The 18,344-nt window shown below is 35.8% G+C and overlaps 1 protein-coding gene across 1 annotated transcript; it reads left to right on the top strand.

Moving 5' to 3' along the window:
- The first annotated feature begins 9,014 nt into the window (after nucleotides 1–9,014).
- Nucleotides 9,015–17,902, top strand: LOC145037540 (calcium-dependent protein kinase 11-like). The gene is made up of 7 exons (XM_078986227.1): nucleotides 9,015–10,243; nucleotides 10,942–11,085; nucleotides 16,434–16,586; nucleotides 16,675–16,790; nucleotides 16,913–17,080; nucleotides 17,282–17,509; nucleotides 17,601–17,902. Exons 1-7 carry the CDS (start codon nucleotides 9,697–9,699, stop codon nucleotides 17,751–17,753), a joined length of 1,509 nt encoding a protein of 502 aa, XP_078842353.1. The 5' UTR covers nucleotides 9,015–9,696; the 3' UTR covers nucleotides 17,754–17,902.
- Nucleotides 17,903–18,344: the final 442 nt, after the last annotated feature.

The raw sequence follows: 18,344 nt of genomic DNA, 5'->3' as shown, positions 1-18,344 counted from the left end.
AGTACGCGGGGCGTACCAGAATTAGGCTCAATGTCCTCCCCAGATTAACTCTTTCTACTCATTTGGTCTTAAAAACTTAAGACATTACCCCAAACCCTAGATCTGGACTCCCTAATGGCACTTACTCCATAAAGTCAGTGACTTTAAGCCTTTGCATGGATGGGAAGGTCACAAACACCCAAAACACTCAGTTCCTTATCTCAAAAACCTCCTATCTCATGCATGGCTTGACAACGACAAAGATTGGATTTTTATGACATAACACCACTAAATATACTCAAAGGGACATATATTAGGCTCCTAAGTTCAATCAACTCATAAAGCTTCAAGCTTTGGGACCAAAAACCCTAAAATGGACCCAAAACAAAAACTAGCACAACAAAAAGCAAGTTCAAAACTTGATACCTCTGGAAGATGCACCAACAAGAGAAGAATATAGATCCAAAAGCTACGTGCTCAAGCTATTCTCTTTCAAAGCTCCTTCTTCTTCAAAGGCCAAACATAACAAGTGATCAGTCCACTAGATCCACATGAGAAAGCCACCAAGATTCAAACTTTATGATTTCTGGAGCTAGATCAACATGATTAGGGCTTGGATCCACAAGCTCCAAGCCAAGCAATGCTTCCTCAAGGAACTCCTTCTTCCATAATATGCACCAAAAACTCACCAAATCACCAAAATGCTCAAGAATCACTCAAATGAAGGCTTAGGATCGATTTCTAGGGTTTAGAGGGATGGAGGCTGAAGATATTAGGGTTAGGTTATGAGATAAGGAACTTAAATAGGGTCCAAAATAGGGTTCAGGTCTAATCAGCGTACACCCATCGTACTCAAAAGAACATTCGTGACAATCGTTGGTCAGTACGCCCGACCTACGCTTTGTGTACGCCCAGCGTACTCGGCTAAGCCTACAACCACAAAACTTCTGAAGGCCATAACTTCTTCATTATAAATCCGTTTCTGACGATCCTTATATCCACAAAAAGGTAACGAGAAACCCTACACTTTTATCAACTTTATTCCTCCTGAAGCCCACTCGAACTCAAATCCAAAATTCATGAAAAGACCGCACCAACGCCTTTAACAATACATTTGGGCTCTAAAGCACAAACTGAACTCTTTTATCACACAAGCTACCTTACCCATATCCCAAAAAGTCCTAAGCCTTTATCCTTCAGAGCCTTAAAGCCTTCTCATACTCGGATTAAGGCCCACGGGCCTTAAATCACAAAACAATCTGGAACAGAATGTTACAGTATTTTAGAACTAGGTGTTCACCAAATGTTTTTAACTGCATGTTCACCAGATGTACCCTGAAAGACCCTGGTGACTATGCAGACTTAGTGCCTGTTATATAAACCTTGGCGACTATGCAGACTTACTGCCTAAACCCTGGTGACTATGGACTTAGTGCGTGTTGTAGAAACCCTGGTGGCTATGCGGACATAGTGCCTAAACCCTAGAGACGATGGAATTCGTGCCTATTCCTTAGGATAAGCCCTAGGAATGAATTAATGAGGAATAGCTGATTCTTATGGTAAATCCTTAAGAGTAAAGATGATAATGGGGATTGGTAATTGGGTTAACTGTTTGATGATTAAACATAATAATTATATTATTGTGGGTTGAAAACCCTATGTACTCACCAGGTTTTCCAACCTGACCCACTCAGTTCATTTGTATCACAGGTGTCGATATGAAGTTACATTATACTGAGAGATTAAGGAGATATAAATCACTAGTGATAATGAATGTAAGTTTTGTTTATGCTTATGTTTTTGTATTGACAATGACATCCCAATGTTTTTAAATGAATAAAATACATTTCTTCGGAAATGCTTTGATAACGTATTTATCATGTTTTTCTGGGAACAAATTCCGCAACATTTTTCTTTAAAAGGTTACTCTGATTTTCAAAATAAAGCATAAACAAATCGGTCTTTTCTGACCGTGAAAATGGGGATGTCATAGTTGGTATCAGAGCATTAGTTTGAGCGAACTAGGAATAAGGATTTATTTCTAGACTTAAACTTAGAATGCTAAACGATGATCGTGAGGAGTGTGTCTAATATATTTTAGGAGGTACACCTTAATGGACACGAGCACTAGCTCATTTAGGGAAGATGCCTAAATTGATTTTATGTGATAAATGATTTACGATGCTTTATGGTGCTATCTCTTGATCGGATCTATGGTTTGTTGCCGACCGGATCTGGAAACTTTATGTGTTCAAATTTCTAAACGTTTAATTACGATATTAGAACTATCATGTAATTTTTCAAAGTAATAAGGAGGAATACGCGTTAAAACCTTCCTCTATCTATATTCTCGTCTCGATACACCAAATGACTACTTTGGTGTGCAGAACATCATGGTGAAGACTCGTAGTGAATTGAGTAAATTGAGGAAATGAGAAGGCTTACGATAGTGAATGATGCCTATCAGAAGATATGGTAAGAGTGATATATTGCCTTTAGAATATGTCTAAATAGGTAAATACGTTTGGTACGGGAGAAGTACACTTTCGATTTTTGGAGAGAAAGAATTTTTGGTATAATCCATGAAGTTATCCCATCGTCTGACGTTTCCACCACCAACCGAGTTGAAACAGATTTGATGATCGAAGATACGCATGGAAGAAGTCCAAGTAGATTCTAGAGAAAATTATATGATTGTTTGAACACATTTGTATGTATTAAAATTGTTTTTGTGATAATAACTTGGAGAACTACAAAACAATACTTGGGACGAGTATGAGTAGGTGTGAATGGTAGTAGAGGCCTATACTACCGGAAGCACAAGACTCGCACTTGGATCAGGGAAAGTCAAAAGGTTACCAAGAAGCTAGTAATTAATTCTGTTTTATTCATGTATGTCATTACCATCATTTCGGTAATGACTAAAAAGATGATTAATGTGCCGACCCAAGTGGTCATACCAAATCGAGTCCGACTAAGATGATTATGTTAAATGGTTCAGAGAGACCAAGTTCGATGTCGCGTTTGAATTAAGACAAAAGATTGAAATAAAGAATAAACAAAGCGATTAGTAGAAGTACCACGATTTTTGTTAAAGTAAGAAGATTTTAGCTAGAAGTGTTATATGCTAGAATATGATTATCTCACATTAGAACATGAAGGAATGTATATTCCTTTCTGGAATTTGACTATAAAAGACCTGAGTCTAAGTGTCGCATCATACGATGAAAGGTCATTAGAACATGACCCATTGGCCCATGGTGGTAATCAAAGAACTTATCTTAAGTTTGTTAAGAAGAAGGAGTATCCAATAAGGAATCAAGATTGTGATTCAAAGGTCACGATTGGAACACTAACGTGAGATAGACAGTGGGTGCACGATCGAGTACCGCTCGCAGTCAATAACTCTAAGAGATAAATACTAATTCGAAGGAGTATAGAAGTTATGATTATTACTTAGGATGAAGAGATAATGTATGGAGTCATTATACAAGCCCTGCTTTGTTGATGATTCCAGGATGTAATCATCCTAAGGGGGAGATAATTGTAACGTCTGCAGATTCCGGCAAGCCAATTTAGAGACAATGAGTGTCAAAAATGATTTTTTATGGAAGACTATTTAGAAAAAATTATCTTAACCAAGTCATAGTATATGTCACAAGGGTTCCGTACATATAAAGAACGCTGAAATCCGAGTAATAACGAAGAAGTTATGACCCGTCAAAGTTTTACGACTAAACCGGCACGACTTCGCGTAACGTAAAAAGTAAAATTTTGACAAACTACTTTTTAGCCTTATCAATCTAAACAAAATTCGTAGTATACGTTAAACTGAGAGCCTGCATAAAAAGAACGCCTAAATCTGACTGCGTATGAGGAAGTTATGATTTTTCTAAGATTTGACATAGCATTGCACAACCCGGAATTCAAATTTTAGATCGAGCAGTTTTTGGACAATGCGAATTAAATGAGAATTGAAGACCTCATTAATAGGGACTCAACGATAAAAAGACGGACGAAAACGGAGTCCGTATGTAGAAGTTATGAATTTTACGCAACCATTTAACAGTAAAATCTTCTCATACTGTTAAATTTAAAATAGATAGAGAATTAGCCAACGGAGACAAAAGGAAAGTTGTAGATCTTGTCTTTACCTACGCTTGGATATAAAGAACGTCAAAAACGGAGTTCGTATGCAAAAATTATGAATTTTTAAAGATTAATTGTTTTACCTACGTCCGACACCACGTGTTAGCACCAGGCGAAGCCTTAGAGCCTACGCAAGTCACGACGTGAATTGAAGTTTCACGACACGAATTCGACCCATACAACCTATAAATAGAGTGTCGGGGGAAGCTCATTCCTCATACCTTTCACCACCTCTTTCTTTCTCTAAACTCTCTCTCTCTCTCTCTCTCTACCCCCCCCCCCCCAAACCCCCCTAAAGCCTAGGAAAACCCCCTAGCACGAGGCAAAAGCCTCGAAGCACCTGACGTTTCCGAGAGAAAGAGCCTTTCGGATCAGAAGCTCTACTCCAACAGTGCCCGGGTTTTAACAAAACTCGCTGTAAGTGAGATACGCCTACCGTACTTCAAATATAGCTTATATTTAAATATAATATCGTTATTATGAACCTAAAAATAAGATTTATCAGTGATTCAAAGTCTTTATACTGACTAATCTAATTACGAGAATGATGTCTAGGCTGTGATTTAGTGAGGTGAGTGAGATTTCCAAACAGTATACTTCGTATACCAAACGGACCTTACCTCCGATGTGATCCTACCTGGTTGTTCCTTACTTGATAGATCATGAAGTAGACTCTGAGTTAATGACGAATGTAGACTAATAATTAGTCGCAATAAATATTAGACTAAAATTTAGCGATAATAATGCTAGGTTTCGTCGAAGGAAAATAGAATCGTTAGAAGCGAAGCACTGCCAGAGTTTGGAATCATCACTGTAACAAGTGAGTGCATAGTTACTTTCATCTTACACATAGATATGAAATATTTAATATAAATTATGTGCTATGTGTGCATATTATCTGTGTTTTTGATATCTATGATGGATGAGCGATTTATACATATTTTAAATGATTTAAACTGTATATATGTATTTTATATCTACAAAAATGTTGGGTAAAACATGAGTAGATGAAATAGTTGATGTGTGATAAAATGATGACATACCTCAATGTTTAAGATGATCTAGCCATCTAGCGGAGTATAGATGACAACCACTGACTATTTTAGATAGTCCAGTGGAACGTACCAGGCTCGTAACTTGTAGGTGTTTTTGAACTACGTATTCACTAGGTATTTTTAAACTAAGTGTTCACCATATGTTTTGAACTATGTGTTCACCAAATGCTTTTAACTGTGTGTTCACCAGATGTACCCTAAAAGACTCTGGCGACTATGTAGACTTAGTGCATGTTGTATAAACTCTTGCATCTATGCAGACATAGTGCCTAAACCCTGGCGACTATGAACTTAGTGCCTATTGTAGAAACCCTGACGACTATGCGTACTTAGTGCCTAAACCCTGAAGACGATGGACTTCGTGCCTATTCCTTAGGATAAGCCTTAGGAATGAATTAACGAGGAATAGCTGATTCTTAGTGTAGATCCTTAAGAGTAAATATGATAATGGGGATTGGTAATCGGGTTAACTGTTTGATGATTAAACATAATAATTATATTATTGTGGGTTGAAAACCCTATGTACTCACCAGGTTTTCCAACTTGACCCACTCAGTTCATTTGTATCACAAGTGTCGATATGAAGTTACATTACACTGAAAGATTAAGGAGATATAAATCACTAGTGATAATGAATGTAAGTTTTGTTTATGCTTATGTTTATGTATTGACGATGACATCCAAATGTTTTAAATGAATAAAATACATTTCTTCGGAAATGCTTTGATAAGGTATTTATCATGTTTTTCTGGGAACAAATTCCGCTACATTTTTCTTTAAAAGGTTACTCTGATTTTCAAAATAAAGCATAAGCAAATCGGTCTTTTTTGGCCATGAAAATGGGGATGTCATAGTCCGATGTCGGGGTAAGCCCGAAGTGTGTTACAGGATGGTATGTTTCCAGATTGGGAGTCCGATACCAGGGCAATCCCGAGGAAGGTTCTTATGTTGTATGTTAGAATATACATGGTGTCTCTGTGATACTTGTATGTGCCTAGTAGGGATGTGAGTGTGAGTGAGGACCCGTATCTCATCACCAGTTGAGTATGGATGGGGTTCCATATCTCGATATTAGCATAGTAGTGGTGAGGCCCGTGATAGGGAGGATGTGAGTGTGGGCGGGGGCCCGTATCTCACTACTAGCAGGAGTCTGGATGGGGTTCCATAACTTCCATAGCAGACCAGGGGCGGGGACCAAGTTAGGTGAGGCCTTAGATCAGGGTACAGTTAGAGTGCGTTTATTTATATACGAGTATGTTATTGATTGTATGTATGTGTATAGCGGGCGAGGCCCGAAGACAGGCGGGGCCTAAGAGATACAGATATATATACCGAGCGGGGTTTGATGCTAGGTGGGGCCTGATGCCGGTCGGGGCCCGATGCAGCGGGCGAGGGCCTAGTAGTTCATGATTATGTGTACATGGTTATACGTATGTGGAATGTGGTAGGTTGGAGAACTCACTAAGCTTCATGCTTACTGTTTTCAGTTTTGGTTTCAGGTACTTCCGGTAGCGGATGGACGAGCTCGGAATGATCGCATAACACACACCAAGAAGTTTTAGCCTAAGATGTTTCACTCTGATAAAAAGAACATGTTTTGAGATGATATTCTAATTTGATATGTGAACCTTTGTTTATAGATGAAATGATTGGATACTTATGGTTTTTATTAATGCTTTAAAAAGAAATTTTTGGTCAAGATTTTTGGGTCTTTTCAAGTCTGATTTTGATTAGTTTATTCATCAATTGGGTAAGTATTAAAAATTCATTCCATGTGCAAAAGTATAGACGTATGTCACACTTGGGTTTCTATAATCAGAGTATATAATAAGATTGCTATATATTTTTTTTCTATGATGCCTTTAACTTTTCAATTTCCGCTTTTTGTGTGTCCACGACATAATTCACTAACATCTGTAAGGCTAATAACAAGTGTAGAACCTTTAGGCAAAACCACTTTAGATGTTAACTGAACAGAAGTTGTTGTTGATGAATTGATGTTGTTTGCATCGGTCATAGTTGCTTTTGGATTAAGTTCCTCATACTATAAAAAGAATATGATAAATATAACTAAAGTGCATGGTTATGTGTTTAGAATTCAGAGCATGAAACAACATATATATATATATATATATATATATATATATATATATATATATATATATATATATATATATAGACATGGTCACTTACATTGTTACTTCAACTAATGGAAGCTCTGTAATGGACTCTGCAGAATCAAGTTCCTTTTCAACAAGTTCTCTCATTGTAGTTTAAAGGGATTACCCTGGCAGCCTGACTAATATTCAAAAAGAGAAATTAAAATTATCTTCTAATTACTAATTTGTTTTTGCTAAAATGTCCATGTAGTGAAGCGATACCTGATCTCACTGAAATCGAAACGCATGTGAAGAAATTGGTCGAACACTTGAGCAGCGCTGACACCGATTGAACCTCTGAATCAGGGGGTCTGGAGCAATCGGACCTCTGGTTGATTTATTAGGGCACGAAACTCCGAGAGGGAAGAAGGACGCAACCATCATGTAGTTCAATCTATCAATCATTTGGGATCTTCATTGGAGATCGGTTTATGATATAATGGATCGACGAAATGGATTTTGTTTCCAGATCTACGGTAGCAACGTTAGGCGGTGGAAATCATGGAGTAAATTGGTGATTGAGAGATAAAGAGATAGCGAATATATTAGGTCGCCGTAGTTGTGGTCGATGAAAGAAACAACTGTAAGCCGTTGAAGGTGGTGGTTGTTGATAGAGGTAGGGTGGTTGTTGGAGGACAGGAGGCGTTCGACGGAGAGACGAGGATGTTGGTGAAGAACACGATACATTGAGAGAGAGAGAGAGAGAGAGAGAGAGAGAAAAAAAAAAGCTAATGAATATTTCAATTAATAGCTAATTTGATTTTTTTATTTTTTTATATACCAGATTTACCCTTGTGATATATTGCTAAAAACCTAATATACCATTAAATTTGATCATATTTACAAACTATGCCACTAATCATCTAAACCGTCCAAAAAATTGATCGAACTGTCCACTTTTAGTTATCGGGTTCTCGGGAAACTTTATGTTTTCAAATGATCATCCATCTCTCTCTCTCTCTCTATATATATATATATATATATATATATATATATATATAATGGCGAACATAGACATTTTTAATAGCAGTGGCACAAAAAAATTCGTCCAAATATAATAACATAATTATTTTTAAAGTAATAGTGCATTAAACCAATGATTACATCTTAATATTTAAATTTGATATTTGCGAGTACACATTTTTTCGAATTTTTTTTTCTCTTCTTATTGATATTTCCGTCACAGCTTCACATAGATCACATAGAGGTAGAGATGAACTTTCTTATTTTTTCCTGCTTTATACGATTGTGCTTAGACCACTCCCATTGGTGACCATTTTAATGGTTGGTCACCAAAAATGGATTAAAAGAAAACGAAAATTAAAGAAAAATGGCCAACTAAAAACACAAATGGTGGGTGCACCAAACTTAGTCTTGAACATTTGTTCTAAAATTTCAATTGCTTTTTTTTTTTTTTTTTTTTTTAAATAAATCTTATAAATATTAAATTAGGTTTTATCTTTTTAAAAATAAAAAATACAAAATAGACATATTTATAATTTTTTTTCTCTACAAATAAAGACCAATATTTATATGTTTTTGTATAGTTTTAATTATTTTATAATATTAAAATGTTGGGTTGGATGAGTTGTTAATAGAGTTGATAAAAATTGTTTTAATTGGTTGGGTACATAGATGAAAATATATTTTAATAAATTGTTGGGTTAGGTTTTAGTTTTGAATGGCCGCTTGCAATAACTGTTGTCTCTTTTTCATTTCATCGAACAGTTTGACATCAAGCTTAGTAATCATTTCAAACATAGAAGCAGTTTTTCTACCATTGGAAGAAATTCTGAATGAAACGGAGCTATGATCGTTTTGGGGAGACAGATTCGGGTATGACTACCCTAAAGCTATTGATTCTCTTGCGAATGATTTGTGATCTTTTTCTAAATTTTGTATGCAATACCCAAAACTGTGTATTCTAAATCCGCATATAGCTTCCGATTAGAACGACAAAAGAAGAAGGTGTCTGATGCGAGAAGAAGGTTTACCTGAAATCGAGGCGTGAGAAACAGCAGGGCAACTGTAGCAAGAACCAAAAAAAACGGACGAACCGATGAAATTGAAGCGGTAGAAAATAGATTTACACCTCCGTCAAAACTACCCTTTCCTATCTCAAATGAGAGTTCTCAAATGGAGGCATTTTCGGATATAATAATGAAATTTGATACAACTACAATGCATGATTGATTCTAATTGTGTAGGGATATTTATAGTGAATACACCATCCAACCATGAATTGCATGAGATAACAGTTTCTTCCTCGTTTTCCTCCACCTTTCTCCCAATTGCTGTTTCCGTCTTCGTAACAAAGAAACCGATCAAGATCCGGTAGCCTGATTGATCGATCAATGAAGAGACCCACTCAAATTTCGTCATTAAAGCCTTCGACCACAGTCCTCCCACACCCAACTCCAAGACTGAGAGACCATTTCGCCATGGGGAAGAAATTAGGGCAAGGTCAATTTGGTACTACCTACCTGTGTAGAGAGAAATCAACAGGTATCGATTACTCCTGCAAATCCATACCCAAAAGGAAGATGTTATGCAAGGATGATTATGATGATGTATGGAGAGAGATTCAAATATTGCATCACTTATCGGAGCATCCATGTGTCGTGAGGATCAAAGGCGCTTATGAGGACAACGTGTTTGTTCATCTGGTTATGGAACTTTGTGCAGGTGGCGAACTCTTTGATAGGATTGTACAGAAGGGGCATTACAGCGAGAGAGAAGCAGCTAAATTGATGAAGACGATTGTTGGTGTTGTTGAAGCTTGTCATTCTCTTGGAGTTATGCATAGAGATCTCAAACCTGAGAACTTCTTGTTTCATAGTTGTGATAAGGATGCACAGCTTAAGGCTATAGATTTTGGATTGTCAATCTTCTACAAACCAGGTTCTTCTTCCATGATTTAGTTTCTTACATGACACAAATGGGTACATGAAATTTTGTCATTTTGTGTGTCAAATGTAATTTGGTTATGGTTTTTGAAAATTTGTTTTGTTTTGTAGTTGAAGTAATTTAGATTTTACCATGGATTGATGGAAATGTTTTCACATATGTTTTCTTTTTTCTCATGTAGATTAAAAGAAAATATGGCCCTACAAGTTGTTTTCTGTCAAGCAAAAATATGAAACTTGTACTCCAAGGCAATATGAAACTTGTGGTCCAAGGCATTGTATTTGTGGATTAGAGAAGAATTTTAAACAATTTCTAACTTATGAAAAACACATACTACCAAGTCACAATTTCTTCACTTGTCTTACATAATAGTAATCCGAGAGTTGAAAATTGATATTATAAGAGTGGAAACATTATGGTAGTGGAAGAGTTTAATGCATGAAATAGCAATGTATTTTCTTTAATTTATATGTTATCCGGTTTTTCTTTCATTAATTCATATTACAACATTGTAGATGGAAAAATCTAGTCAATTATAGAAAAATCATCCAAATGGGGTAATTTTTCAAACCCTTACAGAAAAAATAAAATCGGAAGTAGAATGTTGTAAGAGATAGAAATGAATGAACGAAAGTGTTAAATAAAATAGAAAAGAAGTGTGGATACATAATGTTATTAGATTTGTTTTCCAGGGCAGTATCTATCAGATGTGGTTGGAAGCCCGTATTATGTTGCACCTGAAGTTCTTCATAAACATTATGGACCTGAAATTGACGTGTGGAGTGCTGGAGTTATTCTCTACATCTTGCTATCTGGAGTTCCTCCATTTTGGGCAGGTATCTCTTCTCTCTCTCTCTCTCTCTCTCTCTCTCTCTCTCTCTCTCTCTCTCTCTCTCTCTCTCTCTCGTTGGATTAATCGGTTCGGTAGTCACGGGTTCACATGATCTTATGCATGGCTGGAACTTTGAGTATTTATGGTTTTATATTTTATGTTTTAGTTAATAGTTTATTATGTAGAAATGGTATTCTAGTTTGACTGAATTCTATGGAGTTGTACGTTGAGAAAGTATATTTGAGAAGAGTGGGTCATTAGCTTGTACCAGTTCTTTAGGTGGAGTAAATGAGTAGCATTTTATGGCTACTTTTATGCTTCACGTGGCTCTCTAGAGCGCTATATATAGCTTTTATCTGATGTGAATAAAGAATAGATTTTAGTCCTTACTTCTCTATATATTGCATATTTAGTTCATTAGATTAGAAAAGTTTTCTTCTATATCGAATTTTTGGTTTGGAAGGGTTTGATAGGATGAAGATTACTTACATGGGAGGAAAGTGGGTATGGCTAGAATTCCAAAACACCGAGTTTGTGTAGCTTTAAGCAAAATGAAAGAGTAAAGTCAAGTTTCAAAGAGATAAGACCTGTGTCGAAGTCTTTTGTGATAAAGGAGATGATGGTATGGTTAGAGGTACAAGGATTACCGCTATGCACATGGACATCAGTTGCTTTTAAAAAAGTTGCAGCCTCGTATGGTGATGTTATGTTTATGGATAGTGACTTGGAAGAACAAAAGAGTTTCTGGTTGTGTGTGTGTGTGTAAATTCTACAAATGCATCTTTAATTAATGATAATCCAATGATAACAATCGAAGGGAAAAACTATGTCATGACTGTGAGAGAGATTGCTTCTTGGTGTCCTACCATATAGAAACCAGAAGAAAGGTCAATGGAATATGATAGAGAGAGTGAACAAGAAGGTGATGGTGAGGAACAAAATAACAATAGCGATGATGAATATGACGAAGAGGTAGAGGTGGAGGAGATCATACCGGATACTTTTCAAAAAATGAGACAGGAAGATCAAGTTAATAACAATCAATTCAACGAATGTGTTGTGGAAGAGGTAGGCCTCACAATGGAGCCGGTTTCGAGCTGATCGGCCTTGATCCAAACCCACTAAGCAATTTTCAAATGTTTTCCAAACCCGACCCATAACCCGCAGGGTTCTGAATAATTAAACCCATACCCTTATCCACCGAATCAACGGACTTTCAACCCTTTTACCGGATCCATTTACAATATTAAGATTAGGTTATAATTATGCATTACAACACATATAAGTATATAACATGAAGCACAAAAAAGTAGAGCGATACAACATTCATTCCAAAATAAACTTCAATTATAACTTAATAACATTTCCAAAACAAAACAAATGTCTACTATTACAAACTTGTATGATTTCACTCAGTTATTTGTATCGGAAGTTGATCAGAAATCGGCCACTAGGAACCCGGAAGTGGAAGTGGAACGATCGAACTCCTCGAGTCATCTACTAAAGATTATATCGGTAATTGATAAATGTATAACTTATAAATACTAAATTTAAATTTTAAAACTTTAGATGGGACGGGTCATAAATGGATCGAATCGATAGTGATCCAAACCCGACCCTTTTAATAAAAGGTTTAATGGGTACGGGTCATTAACGTTTAAATGAATTATAAAATATGATTCAAACCCATTAACTTTGCACGGGTTTGGAGCGGATCAGGGTCAAAACCCGCTTGATTGTCGGGTCTAGCCACAGAAACATGGCATATGAGATGGGGCGAAAGGAAGGGTGGTTTCCAAATGGAAAGGAAAGAGGTAACTAGTAAAGAAAATGGAAAAGTTCACCGGACAAAACAAGATGTTGCAAAAAAAATCAATTTTGTTGGAGAGAAATTAGGCTTGCTGAGAATAACAACTAGACCACAGGGCCGAGATAGAGGCTGATTTTCACGAACATGAGGAAAGAGATAAGAGGCGAACCAGCTAGCTGATGGGGATGCAATGGAAAGTTCAAAGTTGGATTCTAAGCCACTAGGGTTCAATGGTGCAAAGTTTCACTCACCAATGGTCTCAAATTCGACAACTAATAGAAAACAAATGGAGACATCAATAGTTTCCTCTTTTTCTTCGAAAGTATGTAAGACTAATGGTAAATTAAGAAAGAAAAAAGTAACAATTGGGTCTTTGATTGAAATGTTAGATAAGTACATTGAGGTGGGAAACGCATTTGGGTATGAAATAAATGGGTGTAAAGAGGATATTTAAGTGATGATTGAAAGAATTGGTGAGAATGAAAAGTTTAGATTAATAGTATGTCCTTAAATCTTTGTGGGGTAAAAAGTGACTCTAAAAGGAAATGTGTGAGAAATTTATGTGTTGAGCATGGAATTACAGTTTTTGGAATTCAAGAAACAAAAATGATACGGGTAGATCTCTTTTGTGTTAAAGCTATGTGGGGTAAGTGGGTAACTATTAATTTGATATTGTTGATACTAACGCACAAGGGGTACCACAAGGGAGATCAGGAGGCATCCTGACTATATGGGATCCGACGTTATTTCTTAAATTGAAACTTTGGTCTAATGAAAACGTTCTTATTGTTGGATGGGAATAGGTTAAGGTTATGAATAAAGTGTTTCCTTGTCAATGTCTATGCACCACAAGATAAACATAAAAAAAAGCATGAGATTTTATCATCTCTTTTATGAATAATCATAATGGTGAATTCATCATTTTTAGCTATTAGATCACATGAAGAAAGATATGGTACGGAATATTGTAAACGAACAACATATGACTTTAATAATTTTATTATAGACGCAGACCTCTTTGATGTTCCCATGGGTGGTTGATAGTTCACTCGCATGAATAGAAAAGGTACAAAAATGACCAAACTTGATCATTTTTAGTCTCAAATGGTATTGTTGAGAAATCTGAATATTATGACTATTTAAAGTTCCGAAGACTTTTTGTCGATTACTTGAATCAATGAGATCTCGTTTTTTAGGGAGGGGAAGAGGAAGGACGAAATATAAGCTGGATTAAATGGGATACAACGTTAAATTCTAAAGAAAATGGTGGCCTTGGAATTGGTAGCATATATGCTTTTAATATTGCATTATTTTATAAATGGAAATGGTGGTTTCTAGTTCATCGAAATGCTTTGTGGGTTAAGTTGATAAAAGAAATTCATGTTGATCATGGGGGGTTGACTTGGTTTTCTGAAAAATAAAGAGGTGGTTGTGTTTGGGCAAATTTGGTCAAATGTATTGATGACCTTAATACAAAACATATTGTTCCTGATTATTTGTCACGGAGAAAAGTAGGAAATGGTACTTCGACTAGATTTTGGGAAGCGATATGGGTTGGGGATACTAGACTAATTGATAAGCTACCTAGGATGTATGCTTTAGAGATGGAAAAAGAGTGTTATGTGGGTGATCGCTACATTCATGACAGGTGGAGGTGGAATTGGAGAAGACAGCCGAGAAATGGTCAATAGGAAGAACAATTTGACACCTTGAACATTGTGATCAATTCGGTTATCATGGATGTGGGATTTAGATCCTAATGGTACGAAGTGGAACAAACATGTCCCCTAAAAATTAATATATTTATATGGCATTTGTTGTTGAATACAATTCCAACTAGGGTAAATTTAGCTAATAAAGGAATGGATATCCCATGTACGTTATGTCATGCTTGCAATGTGCAATGAGAGGATGTGAAGCATTTGTTTATGTCTTGTGAAATGGTGAATCTATTATGGAACATAATTGCTAAGTGGTTGGATATTAACTTACCTACCCTGGTGAATATTGTTGAATTGTTGTCATGGGTGGACACGGTGAACAACACTAAGATGAAGAAAGATGTTATTGAGGTGATTGTTTTGGCCATGTTGTGGATCATTTGGAGGTATAGAAATGATATGGTGTTTTGGGTGTCTAAGTTGAAATGAAGAGAATTGTTTGATAAAATTGTTCTTACTTCATTTGATTGGTTCACTAGTAGGTGTAAAAATGCTAGTGTTTATTGGTCCAAGTGGTTATTAAACCCATTGTTAGATAACTCGTTGTAATTTTGGCCCTAACTTCTTGTTGTGGGTTGTCTTTTTTTTTTTTTTTTTATTGAAATATTCAGTTGTTAAAAAAAAACACCGATCCAAAACAATTGTAGGATGAAGACATGGTATTTAGGTGTGGGTTGGGTGACAGTGACTCGACAAGCAACATTGAAGAGGGAGCCTGAAAGTTTTCGCATGAAAGAGGGTGAAACGGTTGATGATTTATGACAAAATTATGTGGTTTAGCCCTCAAAAGCAAGGACTCTTGTATATGAGCTTGAAGAAGTGGACTTGGTGAAAAAGTTACTAGACTCGATGCCTAAGTCGTTTCTTCAAATCATGGCTTCAATAGAACAATGTTTTAAGTTGGATTCAATGTTATTCGATGAAACTGTTGGGAGATTGAAGGTGTAAGAGGAGCGTTTAAAAGGAACAGAGCAAACGGGGGACATTCAAGGTGGTTTATTGTTGGCTTGTGAAGAAAAATCACATGTTTCTAGGCATTGTGGCAATGGAGGTTCAAATCGGGATGGTTTTAGACGTGACCAAGGAAAAGGTTGTGGGTCTGGGATTTTTTTATTTATTTATTTATTTATTTTTTTGAATGAGGTGAGTCTTGGAAGAGTTGAGATGCTAATGAACGTGTCTTGTATAAAATCCACAATAAATGTTACAAGTATGGTGAATTTAGTCTCTACAATAATGAGTGTCCTAAGTGGGAGAAGCAAGAGGGAAATCTAATTGAAGAGGAGTCAGTGTTATTGTGAACAAGTGGTATGAGCAAACCGATTAAGAGGGTGATTGTTGGATGAATCGATTCGGTAATCACGGGTTCACGTGATCTTATACATGGCTAGAACTTTAAGTATTTATGGTTCTATATTTTATGTTTTAGTTAATAGTTTATTATTTAAAGTGAGTATTCTAGTTTGACCGAATTCAATTTAGTTACACGCTGAGAAAGTATACTTAAGAAGAGAAGAGCAGGTCATTAGCTTGTACCAGTTCTTTAGGTGGAGTAAATGAGTAGAATTTATGGCTACTTTCATTTCACATGGCTCTGTATAAGGCTACATATAGCCTTTATATGATATTAGTAAAGAACAGAGTTTTAGTCTTTACTTTTCCATATATTGCATATTTAATTCATTAGATTAGAAAAGTTTTTCTTCTTCGTGTCTTCATAGATGCATGCGTAACAAAAAAGGAACCCCTCTCTCTCTTTCTCTGGCTGATGCTTAATGTCTAGATGATTAGTAACATTGCATTATCTGATGATAAATGCAGAATCGGATTCAGGTATTTTTAGGCAGATTTTGAAGGGAAAACTTGATTTTGAAAGTGATCCATGGCCAGAAATTACAGAAAGTGCAAAAGATTTAATAAAAAGAATGCTTGATAGAAGACCACAACAAAGGATAACTGCCCATCAAGTCCTATGTGAGTTTTATCATTTGTTTGTTTTGGTTCATGGCTCATTTTTCAATCAAACTGTATCCTGAATTTCATTGGTTCTTATAAGAAACAGGTCATCCATGGATTGGGGATGACACAGTTGCTTCAGACAAGCCTCTTGACTCTGCAGTCATATCGCGCCTCAAGCACTTCTCAGCTATGAACAAACTTAAAAAGATGGCTTTGCGTGTAATACTAACTAATACCTTTTCATTTATCATATTATTAAATGTTTCTACATTTATAACCAAAAAAAAAGGCATTCATTACATAAAATCATCATCTTTATTTAAGTTCAAATTTGTTCCTAGGTAATTGCAGAAAGGCTTTCAGAAGAGGAGATTGGTGGGCTAAAGGAGTTATTCAAAATGCTTGACACAGACAACAATGGCACCATCACATTTGAAGAACTCAAACTAGGATTAAACAAAGTTGGCTCCAATCTAATGGAATCTGAGATCAAGGAACTCATGGATGCAGTAAGTTTTTTTTTTTTCTTTTTCTTATATGCATTTCACATTTCTCCAAAATTCCATGCTCTTTAGACTACATGTCATCGAGTCACCAATAAAACAAAAGTTGTACATTTTGAAAGGCCTTGTAATATTCTTATGATAGAATAATATTAAAAAAAAAAATGTTACGTAACATAACATAACATAGATAAAGCTTGACGGCAGGCTGATACAGACAGCAGTGGGACGATAGAGTATGGTGAATTTCTTGCTGCAACATTGCATTTGAATAAGATGGAGAGAGAGGAAAATTTGCTTACAGCCTTCTCTTATTTTGACAAAGATGGAAGTGGGTACATCACCATGGATGAACTTCAGCAAGCTTGCAAAGATCTTGGTCTAAGCGACACTACTCAGCTGGATGAAATGATCAAGGAAATCGATCAAGACAATGTTATTCCATCATCCATCTTCATCTTTATTATTATTATTATTTTGATTTACGTTTAAAGTTATACATATTCATTTCTTGATTTCATGACAGGATGGGCGCATAGATTATGCAGAATTTACCGCAATGATGAGGAAGTCGGATGATGGGATGAGAAGTAGCAGATCGATGAAGAAAGGGAGTTTGAACTTTGATTTGGCAGAAGCGCTTGGCATTGATAATAATACTAACCAATCAAAAGATTAACCATGCATACATACAATCGGTTTGCGCTGTTTTGTCTCTTCTTACACTTCACAACCTCATTGGTTGCAAAAATGACACTTTGCATCCTAGTATCATTGTCACCACAAAACCCCAACTCCTTGTAATTAGTGAATTTGATGGTTTGATTATGTTGGGAGTAATCTTTAAAAGTACTTGTAATTTAAATAAATAGATAATTAAGAAAATATTGTATAGTTTATTCGACCATGTTTATAGTATATGGCGTAAAGCAATCGACACAAAAAGGTAAAAACAGAGGTATATACATATCATAATTAGTGAATTTACAAAGACTCGTTTGACAGATGTTTAACTTTCAATACAATATAATAAAAAGGTGGCAAAATTGTAAACATGGTCATGTGGTATGTATTTTTTATGGGTTTTGGTCAAAACTCTAATTTTTTTGATATGTAGTTCTTTTGAGCTAGTTTCATCTATTCTAAACTTGAAATGATTATAATACCCTTAATGTATTTATTTTATATTTTTTAAAATCTAATACTTATTCATTGATTTCTAATAATTAAAAAATAAGACTCTCATTATTTGTCTTGTCAAAATTAAAAC

The sequence above is a fragment of the Lactuca saligna genome, chromosome 3, assembly GCF_052625555.1.
Source record: "Lactuca saligna cultivar CGN05327 chromosome 3, ASM5262555v1, whole genome shotgun sequence".
Classification (NCBI taxonomy): domain Eukaryota; kingdom Viridiplantae; phylum Streptophyta; class Magnoliopsida; order Asterales; family Asteraceae; genus Lactuca; species Lactuca saligna.
Note: the sequence above shows the minus strand (reverse complement) of the source record. Positions and strands in the feature narration are given on the sequence as shown.

What these genes read in the sequence shown, in the direction of transcription:
- LOC145037540 (XM_078986227.1), top strand. Translation starts at nt 9,697, where the DNA reads ATGAAGAGACCCACTCAAATTTCGTCATTAAAGCCTTCGACCACAGTC. An exon ending in TCAAGGAACTCATGGATGCA is followed by an intron (nt 17,081 to 17,281) that starts GTAAGTTTTTTT and finishes GCTTGACGGCAG; the next exon opens with GCTGATACAGACAGCAGTGG. An exon ending in AGGAAATCGATCAAGACAAT is followed by an intron (nt 17,510 to 17,600) that starts GTTATTCCATCA and finishes ATTTCATGACAG; the next exon opens with GATGGGCGCATAGATTATGC.